The following is a 15,691-nucleotide window of genomic DNA, read 5'->3' on the forward strand; positions in this document are numbered from 1 at the left end:
GTACTATTTGTATTCGATTTGTATTGCAAAATTTTGATATTCACACACTCCTAATTTGAAGCCATTTTACAGCCTTACTACCTTTTCAGACTTGTAATTGCATCCTCTTTAGCAGCCTGCTGCTGCTTTAGCTTCAATGTTAATCATTTGAAAAATCATTACTTGCCTGTGGTTTACTCGTTACTTTCTGCCATGGTGAAAGCAGTGAAGTACAACACCTGTTCCCTTGGTCTCTCATTTTAGCGAAGGCATGCAAAATGGTTTTGGGCAGTAAATGCACACCTGTTCAATTGCTTAGCTTCAATTCCTCATTTAAGGGTTGTTGCAGCGAGGCCACTCTTATGGACTTGGTTTTGTAATGTGATAATGATTCTTTGTGTCATTGCACATTGTATCGCACTGCTTCCGCAAGCTCGCATCTAGTTGACAGAAAACCAATCTGTGTGAAGTTGTTCCTGTTTCAAAATTTTCATCAACTGATTTGGTTATGTTAAGTTCCACTGCATAGAAAGAGAGAACTGAAGAGGAGCTGCGAAATATGCAAGTGCCATGTGAAACTGAATGTTTGTAGCCAGCATTGGCAAAGAAGTGCTATGCCGAAGTAACTTCATATGTTAAAATTGTATTGAAAAAAAAGTCTGTTGGTGATGAAGTGTGTCTCAAATGCACCTAAAATTTAACTGTTGCTTTAGCTCCCCTTTTAGGGGATTCTTAGTGAAATGGCAGCTCTTACGTCTGAGCGAGCACCAATTTAAATGGTGGTGTTGGAGCATGATAGTTTGCGTAATTTTAGTTGTGGAGTGCGGTATAGTAGCCACAATTTTTGTCTTCCTTGTGTGGAGAAATAAGTTGGTATGGGATGCAGCAAAGAATCCCAGGACAGGGATATTGTAGCTATGCCTTTTTCGATGCTATTCCTTTTCGTCCCTCTTCAGTCGTCAGAGTGACGATTAGTCCACTTTATCAGTGCCGATATCTGCCGATATCTGCCGATGACCGCTGGATAAGAGTGGCACAGAATCGAGCGGAAGGCATTGCTATAAAATTGCGGCCCAGCTCTGCTATTGCTGAGAATTATGTCAAATATAATGTAGGTTTTAAACATCGCTTCACATACAAAATGCAAAATGTTTATGCAGTTTACATTGAGCTAGGGGATGAAGGAGTTGCTGGAGTCTGTAGCTTTTCTGAAGATGTTTTGGTGGCTTGTAGCTGCCTTAAAAATTGTGTTTTGGTTGTGTCAGTCGTGGGAGGAAGCATTGCACTGTAGCCAGCGCCATATTTGCGGAACTGTTGTACGACTCCTTTAAATACCTGCTGCAGCTCCTGGAGGAAGCATTTCCTGGCCTGCGGCCCTCCCCACTGCCGCCCACGCCTCCGCACGAGCCCAGCGCACTGCTGGGGGCTCCTGGATCCCTTCTCCTGGCAGAAGCAGTGCTTCCCCCTCACGGGGACCACCTGTACGCCCAGTGTCAGGCGAGGCCCAATGGAACCGGACCCCCCGAGCCTCAGCAGCCAGGAGTGCTCAGGGACACGGCAGGTAAGATGGGGAAGTTGCTAGGGCACGCATTGTAGACATTTCCCCCCCCCCAAGTGCGCTTCTCTGCACTGCACGTTTTCTCGACTAATGGCGGCACCAGTCATCGTTCAAAGGAAGACGAAGTGTTAACTGCATATGCTGGTGTCTGTCCCTTGCGCATGGTTTCAGAGATGCATGTCTACATTTTTTCTTGTCATTATTCGTACAAGCAAACTGTGCTTGTACATGCTGTTTGAAAAATGTTTGCGTCTCCATTGGCTGGGCAAACTGCCTCACAGGAAAGCTAGCTTTAGAATTATGAAAAGGGTTTATTCTTATGAGGTTTCGGGATGCATGCCTGCCTACTTCCTGCAATTCTTCATAATGTTTACAAGTTTGGTCTCCTTCTACAATATTACAAAAATGCATCAAGTTTTCTGAAAAAAAAAAAATTTTGTTTGCGAAAATTTTTGAAACCCTTGAAAGATAAGGCATGGTGCAAGACGGCAGGAAATGCTTGCAAAAAAAGAAAAAAGAAAATGGGAAGTTACTTCTGCCCTCTTGTGGCAGCGCAGAGTGTCGTATAAGACAGAGTGCTTGCTTTATTCGGTTAAGTTCCAACAAAATCACTGAGAAAATAGCTGGTCTAGGAATGTGTTTCTTGTTGACATCTGTTGTAGTTTACTGCTGCTGGTCATGTGCTCTGCCTAAACATCAATGATTGCTTATAAAGTGCATATGTAGCCTACAAGAAGCATGTCTGCGCAGAGCAAACATAAAAGAAAAGGGGGGGGGGGCTATTCCATCCCACCCCCTCTCCCTGTGTTGTCAAGTTTTGTGGATCTTTATTAATGTTATGGTTCGCAGGTTGGCAAGTATGATGATGCTTAGGCACATTGAATGAAAGGGTGCTGAAACACTTTTTGAATATTACAAAACCTTGCCAATCTGTTACGTGAGCCAAATATTATGGCACTGCATATAGCAGGAACTTGCAGTCTCATGTATAAAGCAAGGAAGAATCGCTTGTTGTCGCTTCCGTAATGTCATCATGCAGCATCATCGCAAGTAGTTGGACCCACAACAGCTGTTGGCTGAACGTTCGTAGTAGCACCATTATTGCTCACTTGTCGGCATTTGCACATGTGTCGGTGAGCTCAAAAAGACAGAAAAATGATTTCATCCTTGCACTGCCGGTCTAAACACGGCAGTTGTGCATTGGTGCATCTGCTGTGCAGGTGTCCGAGATAGAAAGCGTAACACAAACACCGTGGACGCCGCGGGGTGCTGCTTCAAGCCGTCTTGCATTCAACCTTTGGGTTGGGCCTGTGGGGCATTCTGCCCTTGCACCCCTTGCTGTCTTCCCTATGTAGCTTCCTGAGCAGTAATGAGATTGAAAGGAGTCCGAAAGCTGCTGGTCGGTCCGATAACTTTGTCTATCTTTGCTTGTGCATGAAGGACTCGGACATTTTTGGGGCAGGAGATTTGTCAGGCGACGTAAATCAATAGTGGCGTCATTCTGTGATTAGTTTTTCAGGGCTATGATAATTGTTTCAGGGCCCCTTCAAAAAAGAATAAACAAAATGGGTGTTTTGCGGAAATCTGAGTGGAGGTTGAGGTTTCTTCCCTGAAAGTAGCACTAGACTATGCAAGAGACCTGTATAGGTTTCTTGATAAGAAATCCTCACTGTTAAAGAAAGGTTTGTGCTTATTCATTTATCCTAAAAATGTAGCTAGAGATAAATTATTCTAATCGCCAGTGTGTGTAGAAAGCTTGCAACAACAGACCAGCTTCAATGAGGCTAATCTAAGAAGCCAGTAATGCATTGAAAGTCGACTCTTACAAAGAGTTCACTGCCCATCATTCTGCTAGTAGTTTACTCGTACAATCGAAACTTGGTATAATGAACGCAGATACAATGAATTGTAATTACAATGAAGTAAACCTAAACCCTTTCTTGCTGATTTTTGCTTGTAATGAAAATTTGCTTACAAGGAATATTGAATACAGCCACCCTAATACAACGAACCTCGGTTTAATGAAATTCGTTATGTAACAAAGTATTTTCATTTTGTGATCTTAGTTCTATTGAAGACCGTATCCTTTTTCGTGTGTTAAGGAAGTAATTACATGGCATGGTTTTGATTTAACAATGTTTTTGGCCATTTCATGCATTTGCTTGCATGTATAGGTAATAAATCTAGCAAAAAACAATAAAAATGTCGGCTGAAGCGAAACTTATTTGCAAGCGTCCTACTGCACGAAAAGACCGAGTGGCAAAAACGATATGGAAGCACGTGCGCCGGGACATAGTGTGCAGCGAACACTGCTGTGCCATACCTCGCTTTGGTAAACAACGTTGCCAAGGCCATGGGGCGCGCGGCAGTTCGTAGTGCTCGGAGAAACACGTGAGTTGATTCCTTCAGCGCAAGGGGGATGGGGTGGCGGTGGGGGATGCTGGAGACACGCCCATCTGCCCTCTCGCCCTAGCGGGCACGTCTCCTCTGCTATCCTTGCTGTGGCTGCGCATGAACGTCCATATGCGGGCCACGCTCAGATAAACCCCGGCAAGTGCAAAAGGGCGAGCCTAGATGGTTGGTGCCTTGATGCGCATTGTGTTCCCACATGCCTAGTGTTGGTGGTTGCGTAGTCTCAAGTTTTCGAGACACAGTGTAAAGCGTTTGCTTGATTTGTGACGGCAAGTGTTCATGGTCATTGAGTGAGATCCGTTCATGTTTGCCTGAGTGTGGGTGATATCTATAAAACTACAAATATTGCCTTGCGTAGTTGTCTCTGCTATCGTCATCAATGCTCCGGCTTACTTGCCGGTCTGTTTGGTTCATTGCGGTCTGTTTGGTTCTTGCCAGTCTGTTTTGGTACATCCACATTCTGTGCGGTAACGTCTGGATGCCACCGCACCACAGGCATTCGTCAGTGTATTGTGTGTGGTAAATAAAGCCAAGTATATGTAGGTTTGGGTACACGTGTGTTTGAAGTTAGCGCCAACTCCTCGCCTGTTGACTGTTTAAATTTGGGTGTGGGTGCCCATATTGCCTCCGCGCCTCTCGTTGCTGCATCGAGAATGTCGCTCAGTGTAGAGGGGGACTCGCCACTCGGCATGTAGAGATTGCAGCGGAAGTAGCGGCCCAATGAAGACGCTGCTGAGGTTGAAGCGCTGATTTTGCCCTGCTCCCGACTTCAGCTGAGGCTGTAGCTGCTTAGGCCCTTCTACGCCGCTACTGCAGTGCAGCAGAAGGCACCGGCTTATTACTTGTGGATCTTTTAGACTAAGTTGAGGATGCTACGGTTAAGCACGTGGCTGCCAATAAGAAGCGGGCTACATTGCTGCAGTGCTTTCAGCCAAAGAAATAAATACTTTCTGTGAAGCTTCAAGGGTGTATTTACTGCGCCACGATTGGTTCATTGATTGATTTGTACAAGTTTACGCATTTTTTTACCTTATTTTATATATTGAATTCTGGCTATATCGAACTATTTCGTGAACCCCGCGCTGTTCGACATATCGAGGTTTGACTGTACAGCCAGTATGTCAGTTGTGTCTTAGTTATAAGGAAGGCTTCACGGTATGTTGGTGGAACTTGGGTAAGATATATTTGCAGTGTTTCTCTGCCACGATGGCTGTGTGAAGCTCTGTGATTATCCTTGATCTGCATTGTGTATGTGGTGGTGTCCATTCTAATTAACATGACAGTGAACTCATGCATGTGTTACATTTTTGCTTGCTTGTAGAGCAAGGAGTGGACTCTCGGCAGTGTGTGCTATGTGGTCAGCCTGGTGATGACTCCTGTACCGTGAGTTTCCTTCCGAATTGCATCTGACTTATTCAGCTCAGAGACTATTAACTTAATTATGTCTAAGCATTCTGTGCATTTTTGTGAGATTTGGAATACATTTTAAATGGCCCCCAAACCACACTGAGCTCAAAGTTTTGTTGTATAGTGACAGCTTTCTGACCTGTTTTCATGGAAGAAAGGTATGCATTAGAATTGGCTAAGTGTACAGTCAAATCTCAATATAACGAATCACACAGGACTGCCAAAAAATAGTTTGTTATTCTAAAAGGTCGTTATAGTGAAAGCGCCAAAATTAACCACTCCACCCATCAGGCCACCAGTTCATAAGTTGTCACCGTTTTAGCTATCCATGAAAATGTCGCTGTTGGCTCTCAGTTTGTACCGTTGCTTTTTTCCATAGATTCCGCCGCCACGCTCCACTGAAGCACCGTGAGTGACGCGTGCAAAGCAGGCTCTGACGCCGAGAAAACTACTGACAAAAAGGAAGCTCCATGTTGCTTCTGCGTCCATGCCGCTTGTTTGTTTGCTTTCACATTCCTTGCCATGTACACTACAAATGTCTCACTTGAGGCGGACACCTGAATTATTTCAAAGTGCAAGCGCGTGTAAATGACGCTGTCCACAAGGTGCAAAGTGTGACTGTCGCATCCCTGCGACTACAGAGGTTACATCTCTCAACGTGCGTAGCTAGCACAACCACAGAAAGAAGCATGAAAGGAAGAGGCATTTGCAGGAAGAAGGGCGAAAGAAGGAAGAGACGTGCCTCCATTGCTAGGCGACACTTTCCTAGGGGAAGCATGGCAAAAGCCGATGCGCCATTGCATCCGGAATAGATTAAAAACATTCTCTCCTGCATTCTCTTTTTTTTTGAGCACCCTCTCAGGTTTTTTGAACCCGTGCGCCACGATGTCCGCTTTCTGTGCCTTGTCTGCTAGCCTACTGTTTCGGCTGCCATGAAGGATACACTGAAATCTAGGAATCCCCAGATTTTGGAATATTAGTTTGTAATGCTGAGGCGCTGTTAACATAACACAGAAAGTGGATAACGATCGTTATTCTGAGATGTTCAATATTCTGAAGTTCATAGTACTGAAGTATTTTTACATTGGAAACCATAAGAAGTCAGCTGGGGATTTCTGAAAAGTTTGTTAGTGTAGTGTTCGTAGTAACGAGCTTTTACTGTAGTAGTGCTTTTTTAAGTGTGGATCTGAGGAATTCGCTGCAATAAATGCATTGTTGGTATGTGCCATGCTCTTTCATGCAGAAGTCCGGCCGACTCTTGTATGCTGGCCAGGATAACTGGGTGCACGTCAACTGTGCGCTCTGGTCAGCGGAGGTCTTTGAACAGGGTGATGGTGCCCTGCACCGGGTGCATTCTGCCATCTCGAGAGGGCGCTACCTGGTAAGTGTGGGTGGCCACTGTTGGCTAGATGAAAGTGTGGTGAAAAGAACAAAGAAACAAATAAACAAACAGAAAAAAATACAAGCTGTCAGAATTGATGCATTTTTGGTGGGCTTTGTACGAGCTGCAGTTGCAAGCCCATGTTACGTGGTAAGTAAACACTGCAAAATTTTGTTGAATACGGATCAGCTTTTTGGTAAGCTTCTGAGGGTAACAGTTGTAGGTTTGTGCCATCAATTTTTGCCAGATGTTTAAAATATGGTTATTTGGGTGCCCAGTACATAAAAGCCTCTTTTGTTTTACAGATTTCTATGACTTTAACTTTAACCTGTGAGCAAGGCAATGTCGATCATGTCGGATTCAGGGTCTCTAGTGATTCTCTTTGCTTGGGCACAGTAGCTCGGCACTCCATGTACGTTTCTGTGTGCACTTTGTATTATGAGCGTTATTATGAAAAATACTGAAAGATATCTATAGCAGCTCCACTGCCACCGTAGTCCTCCATGAAGAAAGCAACAAAATCCCAATAAAGAAAGGCGTCAGACAGGGAGATACGATCTCTCCAATGCTATTCACAGCGTGTTTACAGGAGGTATTCAGAGACCTGGATTAGGAAGAATTGGGGATAAAAGTTAACGGAGAATACCTCAGTAACTTGCGATTCACTGATGATATTGCCTTGCTTAGTAACTCAGGGGACCAATTGCAATGCATGCTCACTGACCTGGAGAGGCAAAGCAGAAGAGTGGGTTTAAAAATTAATCTGCAGAAAACTAAAGTAATGTTTAACAGTCTCGGAAGAGAACAGCAATTTACAATAGGCAGCGAGGCACTGGAAGTAGTAAGGGAATACATCTACTTAGGACAGGTAGTGACGGCAGATCCGGATCATGAGACAGAAATAATCAGAAGAATAAGAATGGGTTGGGGTGCGTTTGGCAGGCATTCTCAGATCATGAACAGCAGGTTGCCATTATCCCTCAAGAGGAAAGTGTATAATAGCTGCGTCTTACCAGTACTCACCTACGGGGCAGAAACCTGGAGGCTTACGAAAAGGGTTCTACTCAAATTGAGGACGACGCAACGAGCTATGGAAAGAAGAATGATAGGTGTAACGTTAAGGGATAAGAAAAGAGCAGATTGGGTGAGGGAACAAACGCGAGTTAATGACATCTTAGTTGAAATCAAGAAAAAGAAATGGGCGTGGGCAGGACATGTAATGGGGAGGGAAGATAACCGATGGTCATTAAGGGTTACGGACTGGATCCCAAGGGAAGGGAAGCGTAGCAGGGGGCGGCAGAAAGTTAGGTGGGCGGATGAGATTAAGAAGTTTGCAGGGACGGCATAGCCACAATTAGTACACGACCGGGGTTGTTGGAGAAGTATGGGAGAGGCCTTTGCCCTGCAGTGGGCGTAACCAGGCTGATGATGATGATGATGATGACCAAATGCTTAATATGGCCTGCAATGCATGCAGTACAGAATGATGTGTTCATTTACCTTCTTTTGCTACTAATGCTGTGAAATCTGGTTATGCTGGTATAGTTGCATCTTGAGAGCCTTTTTTTTTTTTTTTTTTGAGAAGGGAGAGGGCGCAGCTGCTACCACAGTCATTGGATTGAAGCACACTCTTGTTCCAACCAGCATTATGGCTCTCGACGAGGTCAGACCTGCTTGCATGGCTGTAGCACCCAGGAGCTTTCTTTGTGCAATACACTGAGCAGTTCTGCTTCTGCAGTTGCATTTTACAGTGGAATCTCGGGTGCTACTCACTTGCAATTTAATCGCAATTTGTATTTATGAGTTTGAGCATTTGCATGCCGTCACTTATTAGCTCCTCCGCAAGTGGTCTGTGTTTCCTTTCTCGGGTTGTTTTTGCGTTGCTTAGTGTGTGTATTTGCAAAGGCCACAGCCGCAGTGAGCTGATAATTATAGCTTCTGCCTGCTTTCTTCTTGTAATACATATTTCTTAGTTGCAAATAAAATACACTAGACATATCAGTGTTATGACGTTGCACATATGTAGTGCCAGTATCAGTGATGTGTAAAAACAACAGTCTGGCCCACTAAGTAGCACTGCTGATGTCTGCATGGATTAATTAAACTGCACCGAGCTGTGCTTCTAATCTTGTGCGCATTGCTTACTCGTCCGGACTGTCAGCAGGCATTCAGAAGGGTCTACAGAAAGTGTTGTTTGTATTGCTGTAATTATAGAAGCACAGTGGCAGTACTGGTCTGCCCTTTTGGCGTTGCAGTGTTGCGTCTAGCTTCAGTGGCTGCAATAGGTGGGGTGATTTGGCTAGCTGAAGTCGTACTTCAATAAAGTAAAATTAACCATTGTAAGCATGCACGCAGCATTTTGCAAACATGCAGTGAAAAAATTTCAGTGACTGACTTTTCTGCTGACTTTTTACTTTGAAACTACCACAAGAGAATCGCTGATCTGTATACTTACCTGATAAAATGCAGCGCTGCGAGGTGTGTGGCATCGTGGGTGCAACGGTAGGGTGCTGCGTGCGAGGGTGCCCCGCCAACTTCCACTTTGGCTGCGCACAAGCAGCGCAAGCCGTCTTCCAAGCCGACAAGAAGGTCTTCTGTTCCTTCCACCAGAGCAATGTCAACCGAGAGGTGCGTGTTACCGAATGTCTTTCCCAGCAGGGGCTGGCTCCCTGCACAGCTGAATCATGTTACAAAGAACACAGATACAGGAGTTATGTTTTGATTCTCTCTCTCTCTCTCTTGTCTCCCTGAAACTCCGTTTTGGAGGTATAGGGGACTAGCGTAGTGCCTTATTCTGGATAGAGCTTGTACCAAAATTTTTATTTTGTGTAGTGAATTCTTTCTGAATAGTGAAATGTGTTGCCCTTGCGCAGGTGGTTGAAGGGGACAAGTTTTCCGTCTGCCGTGCAGTCTATGTGGACCACCAGGATGTCAATCCTAAATGGCAGAAAGCCTGGGAAGGAACTCTTGCCCAGGAGATGACTGTCATTGCAGGTACTGTGACGCACACTTTCTTACTTGTGTCTTACACTTTGAGTGGTTTCATTCAAGTTGCCCTATTAACACTTTGCTCGTTATCATTACTAGTCTAATTGTGCTCACTGATGGTTGAATGTGTCTCCTGAACATTCATGGGTACGGGGCAAGTTTGGTTTACGCAGGACAGAGATAATGGGGAGATCTCTGTCGAAGTCCTTTGTCCTGCAGTGCGCCTAATTAAGGTTATGATGATGGTTAATGCTGTTAAAAAGCAGCGGTCAGCTTGAAAATTTTGTCAGTGGTGCAACCTTTCACTAGAGCCCCATAGCCACCACAGCAACTCATGGTTTCACAAAGGGGACTACCTGCCAGCATTGCGAGATGCCTGGTAGCTGCCAGAGTACTGTCCCAAACTGCATGGGATTCATAAATTTTTTTCGTTGTCCCCCTTCCAGAGATGTACGAAAAACTTGCCCAAGTGACCTGGGGTTCTGTTGGAAGGGGCAAAATATAGGCAATTCATTGAAAACAATTTTTACTTGTTCATAGCTTCACATTTTTGCAAAGAGGCTCATAACAAGTTTGTAACTGGTAGAGTGAAAGCTTGTGCCTTTTAAACTGTGCGTCACGGCTGCCTTTCTCTAGCAGACAATGTGCCATCTTGCACCTATGCAGTGTCGTGTTGTATGTTCTTATACAGGGTCCATGACCATCGAGTGCCTGGGACACTTGACAGAGGCGTCAGACCTTGAAAATGTTCTTGTTCCTGTCAACTACAGGTACGCCTTTTTTCCTGCTGTCACACTCGTCGTGGAAATGGCCTGTTATACAGTACTTGAATAACAAATTTTTTTATTCAAATGGTGACACTGTGACCGTAACTTCACTGAATTTTGCTTGCCCTTGTGCTGCTAGTGCAAGAATAAGTTGTGCGATAGAGAGTACAAGACACCGAGGTTATGAAAAAGCTAAGTTCTATGGCAGCCTCTGCATTCATTCACACAGGCACTGAGGTAACTGCATACTTGTTTATGCAGCCACATAGCGCATAATCAGGCTGTAGGCCTATGTCTTGAAGAGTGAATGTTCAGTCTTGACATCCACATTGTAAAAATGTGCGCATGATGTCGTTGCCATTGCAATGTCATGTTGCCTTTTTGTTATTTTCTCTTTACATGGGACAGTGAAGGAAAAAATTTCATTTCAAGGTGAATGTGCTGAACATTATCAGTCAATCCTGACTGGAGGTAAATGTACAATTACTATCATCATTACTGCTAGCAGTCTTGCTAAAGTGTTGAGACATTGAATGGTTCAATGCCTGCCATTTCAGAAGGTAGAAAAAGGGCAGTGTGGAAAGACACGGAGTGGAAAGAGCAACAGCATGGCGCTGTTTTTTTTCTTACTTATTTCTTGTGTCTTTTATTGCGACAGCAATTATGCGAATGCATTAGATATGCTGTGGTCATGCTGTCCCACTATCGACGATGCATGCACTAATCATGCGCAGAAGGTTAGGCAGTCTCCAGAGACGCTGAGGGCATATGGCTGCGAAAGCGACAAAGTGGAGTTTACCCATCATCAATGTGCCACTCAATCAACTTGGTGGCAGAGCCAGGAGAATCTTGTGCCTTCTGCTGCTGGCATGAGTGGTGTGTGTAAACGCACAATAAGCGCACTAGCATTCCTGCTGTGCTGCTGTGTATACGCCGGTCTGAGCAAAATGAACGGTAAACATCAAGCTAACTTAACCTATCTAGTATTTCACTGTGTACTGACTAACTGTTGATTTCCTGTCGGTCTCATCTCATGCACCATGGAAATATAACACTTTCAATGCCACTGGCAACAACCCTCATCCTGCCAGCATTGTGAGATGCCTGGTAGCTGCCAGGGTACTGTTTCAAACTGCATGGGAATCATAAACTTTTTGCATTGTCCCCCTTCCAGGGATGTACAAGAAACTTGCCCAGGCATACACTTCAGCTGATATCAAGACATTTATTGCACTGAATGTTATGTGCGACACCGTGGTACAAAAATGAGAGGGACTCTAAAACAAGAATTAAGTTAGTATAGACTGATAAAATATTCTTTCAAGATAACATTTTTGATAATATTGTGGTAATTGCTTGATCGTTAAAGAAAAAATGAAACTTAAACGTGTAATTTTTTATTTTTGACATCGAAACCCCAGCGAAGGTGTGTCAATGGGACATTGATTTCAAAGTATTTTTTTTTTCTTCTTAGGGCCGTTGTGGCTCATACAAATTCTTGGAGCTTGGTAAATGTCATCTTTGGCTGTTCTAGAGTGCAGTGCAAGCACTCTAGAATACTCTAGGTAGATTGAACAATCTCCAGGATCAGCCCACTCTAGTTGGTGTGCTGACCCTCAATACAATGTAGAAGCAAATGGGTTTCCTGGAGACAGTATAATGCACGCACATAGGTAATGTGGTGGAGGTCTCTGCGTCTTGAGATCCAGTGGCGAGCAGCTAACCACTATGGTTCAATATGCTGTGCAGAATATAATCAGTTGCATGAAATTTCTTTAACAGCTTCATGAAAGCTTCGCTTCCCAGATTTCCAACATTTGGGTTGGATTCGCAGAATTTCATTTTGGTATTTTAAAAGGATAATGCACTGGTACAGCTCAAGTTATTTTTCTGTTTAGTGTCACTTAAAACTTTATTGCAGGTGGTTGATGACTAGGAATGGTGTTTCTTGGCTTTTCTTGCACATTGCCTTTGTGGGAGGAAGAAAACACACACACACACAATCTGGATGTTTTTTTTACATGGTGCAGGGTTCGGCGCATGTTCTGGAGCACTCAGAATCCTAGGCAGCGAGTGGTGTATGTGTGCCGGACATATGAGGTGCGTCCGCCACGCCCTCCACCATGCGAGGAGGACTGGGGAATAAATGTGACCACTGCACACGACGACCCATCCCCTGGAGGGAGTGCCCTAGCACAATGTGATATTTCGTCTGCAAACTGTGATAGCACGGGTGGCGGGCTCAGTGTGTCATCAAGTGACGGCTTGCCTGCTCCGCCTGCCCCCGACTTGGATGACCTTGATGCCAAAATCCTCGATGAACTTGCTCGGTGTGTCCAGAACAGCGACAGCCAGATGGACTTTGCTGAGCTCCTGGAGAATATATCGAGGTCGTGTGACCCGGTGGCTGCTTCCTCCAGAAGTGCTGATGGCGGTAGCAGCAGTAGCAGCAGTGTTGCACCGACAACCAGTGTAAATAGTGGTGGTAGTGAGTTTGCAGAGGCAGCGACATCCGCGACACCTCCTGCTGTGGCAGACCAGTCATTGACAGTGTGCCAGGACAAATCGGTGAGGAGTAGTGATGTAGCTAAGTGCGAGGCAGTGACTGCCCCTGCGGTCGGTGGCAAGGACCAGCAGCCGCTGCATCGGGATAGTGCCCGAGGGGTCATTGAGCCACCTCTGGTGTCCACTGTGCCATCCCCCGAGGCACATGTGACGGTGCAGAGTAGTGGGCAGCAACTGGCTAGCAGTGGTGCAACGTCGTCTACTCCGAAGTGTGTCGCAAAACCTGTGAAACAGCAGCAGCAGCAAAGCGTGTGTGGGTGCACCTGTGAAAACCGGACAGCCAAGACAGTAGCTAGCAAGCTGGCTATGACACCCAGCCGGGCGCGGTCGCGGCCAGCTGCTTCCCCGAAGACCATCCTGCCCAAGGTGCCAGGTTCCCAGTCCCAGGGTTGTCAGCAGAGGTCGAGGCCTGCCTCTTGCCAGCAGCAACCCCATCAACACCAGCATCAGCCACAGCAGCAGCAGCAACAGCAGCAGCATCATCATCACCAGCATCACCAGCAGCAGCGAGCAACCTCAATGGTGCCACCTGCTCTGCAGGCCCAGTCTCCGTGCCTCGGCATTCCCCCTGTGGCCGCCACGCAGCCCCTGGTCAGCTACTCCCCATATGCTTACAACTTTCCCATGATCAACCAGTTCCCGTCAACCATAAACATGACGAGTGTGAGCTGTGACAAGTTTGAGGTCTATGAAGTGCCTGGTGGTACCATCATCATACCACGGCAGCACTACCGCCTTGAAAATTGTGTGTCTACGCTGAGCATGGCAGCAGGGGCTCAAGTTGCCTACCTGGGCTCACTGCCTCTGGTGGCAGCGCCCTTTATGCAGCCAGCAGCGCCGCCGCTTGCGTTTATTGGTGGCCTCGGAGGCCAGGCTCCGGCACCTGTAATGCCCCTTGCTTTGCAGTCGCCTGGTGTGTGCAGCCAGGTGCCCCTTGTAGCAGGCAGCGGGCTCGTAGCAAATGCTGGTGTCATGGCCCCCGGTGTGGCCTCGGCGGGACTCATGACGTCAATCACCAGTCAGACCTCCATGGTGAGCACTGGACCAACACCAGGTTCCAGGTCATGCCCGACGTCCAAGCGCGTTCCCTGTTATGCAAATGCACACCGCAACATGCTTGCCCAGAAACAGTGTGCCAAGGCAGCCATGATGCGGAAGCGGCTTCTGCAGTCCGGGAAACAGGTGGCAAAGACTATTGTGGCCCAAAGCCAAACGTTTGTGGCTCGGGAACAGTGCACTAAGTGCGTCGTTCTGCCAGTGCGCACAGCGGCGACCTCTGCTGCTGCAGTCGCTGCTGTGAGTGATGCTGTGAAAGTTGCACCTGCAACAACCACCTCCCCACCAGCAGCGCCAGTAGTCACGCCAACAAGCACGACTTCGGCTCCTTCCCCACCAGTGTTGCCAGCAGCAACTGATGCACCACGCAGTGCCCCGTCCCCCGAGGTTTATCCCGAGCCAGACTCATCAACGGAGTTCCTCAGCGGACCGGGACGCGTGTCACCAGTGCTTCTGCCGCCGCCACAGCCACCATTCAGCCCAAGCCCCCAGGAGAGTCCTCGTGGTGCGGGCGACTCGGGTTCTCTCGGTGCAGAGTCTATCTTTGCACTGCTCCAAAAAGCAGCTCAGCGCATTCTTCAGGATGGCTGGCCAACTGACGGTGATCCTGAGCCGTGCCCTCCAACATCGTCCACGGCCGTGCCTCCGGAAAGCAAGGAACCTGTGCATAGCACGGTGGGAACGCTGCCTCCAGCAGTGCCGCTGCAGGAGGAGATGCGCTCGTCGCACTTTGACCGGCCCTACGTTGTCTATGAAATCAGCAGCGAGGATGGCTTTTTGCATTCTTCACCTGATGCACATGGTATGGGACTCCTTTTCTTTGTCAATACTTGTCTTTCAGTTGTCACCTACTGTCTCCTTCTGTTGTTTGCTTGCTTGATGTTGTACCTTGTGTATTTGGTGGCAGAGTTCCAACCGGATAGTGTGTGTTGCAGTTGTCTATGGCTTATGTGTGATGTATTCTTTTTGTAGGGGTGTGCAAGTATTCGAAGTATTGACTACAAATTGAAATGTCTTTGTTATTTGATTTGCGTACAATTCAAGAATTTGCTGTTTGAAATTGTTGAATACATATATTTTTTAAGTACGTTAGAGGTGACAACACTTATTGTGGCCTGAAATAATAGAAAACAATACCACGCACGCGCATCAGCGCATTTTCATGTGCTGCATACTTGCCCGTGCTGCCGCTAGATGGCGCGAGCTGCGCGTTGACCTCTGATGCAATGGGTCCTGGGTGTGCGCAAGTCGCTGGCTGCATCGACGCCATTTTGACCAAAAGATTTGTTCCCGTGAAGGGCCACACTTCGTCAAAATTGTGAAAAAGAAAGTGCAGCTCTTGCATGAGTCTATACAGTATGTGCGAATTTGTTGTCTCAGTTTAGCCAAATCACTTTATTATTTGGCCGTTCGCACCATGCCTCTGTCTCTTTAAAGCAATGTGCGGTGCAGTAGTATCAACGCTTCTCTCTTTGAATGGAACCTACATGCATCTGATGACGTATGGTTCCTTTTTTCTTGATTACTGTCACTGTCATGGTGCACCAGATAACTGAAAAGCAGTTCTTCCTCATTTAT

The 15,691-nt window shown here is 46.4% G+C and overlaps 1 protein-coding gene across 2 annotated transcripts in view; it reads left to right on the forward strand.

Moving 5' to 3' along the window:
* LOC135916035 (histone-lysine N-methyltransferase 2B-like) overlaps positions 1 to 15,691 on the forward strand; it is a 103,660-nt gene that overhangs the window by 65,123 nt on the left and 22,846 nt on the right. For both annotated transcript variants that reach the window (XM_065449241.1, XM_065449242.1), the window contains exons 21-27: positions 1,324 to 1,540; positions 5,271 to 5,332; positions 6,600 to 6,737; positions 9,207 to 9,365; positions 9,611 to 9,731; positions 10,417 to 10,495; positions 12,523 to 14,915. In XM_065449241.1, the coding sequence (XP_065305313.1) occupies positions 1,324 to 1,540; positions 5,271 to 5,332; positions 6,600 to 6,737; positions 9,207 to 9,365; positions 9,611 to 9,731; positions 10,417 to 10,495; positions 12,523 to 14,915 (3,169 nt within the window). The remainder of the gene's footprint in view (positions 1 to 1,323; positions 1,541 to 5,270; positions 5,333 to 6,599; positions 6,738 to 9,206; positions 9,366 to 9,610; positions 9,732 to 10,416; positions 10,496 to 12,522; positions 14,916 to 15,691) is intronic.

The sequence above is a fragment of the Dermacentor albipictus genome, chromosome 4 (assembly GCF_038994185.2).
Source record: "Dermacentor albipictus isolate Rhodes 1998 colony chromosome 4, USDA_Dalb.pri_finalv2, whole genome shotgun sequence".
NCBI lineage: Eukaryota > Metazoa > Arthropoda > Arachnida > Ixodida > Ixodidae > Dermacentor > Dermacentor albipictus.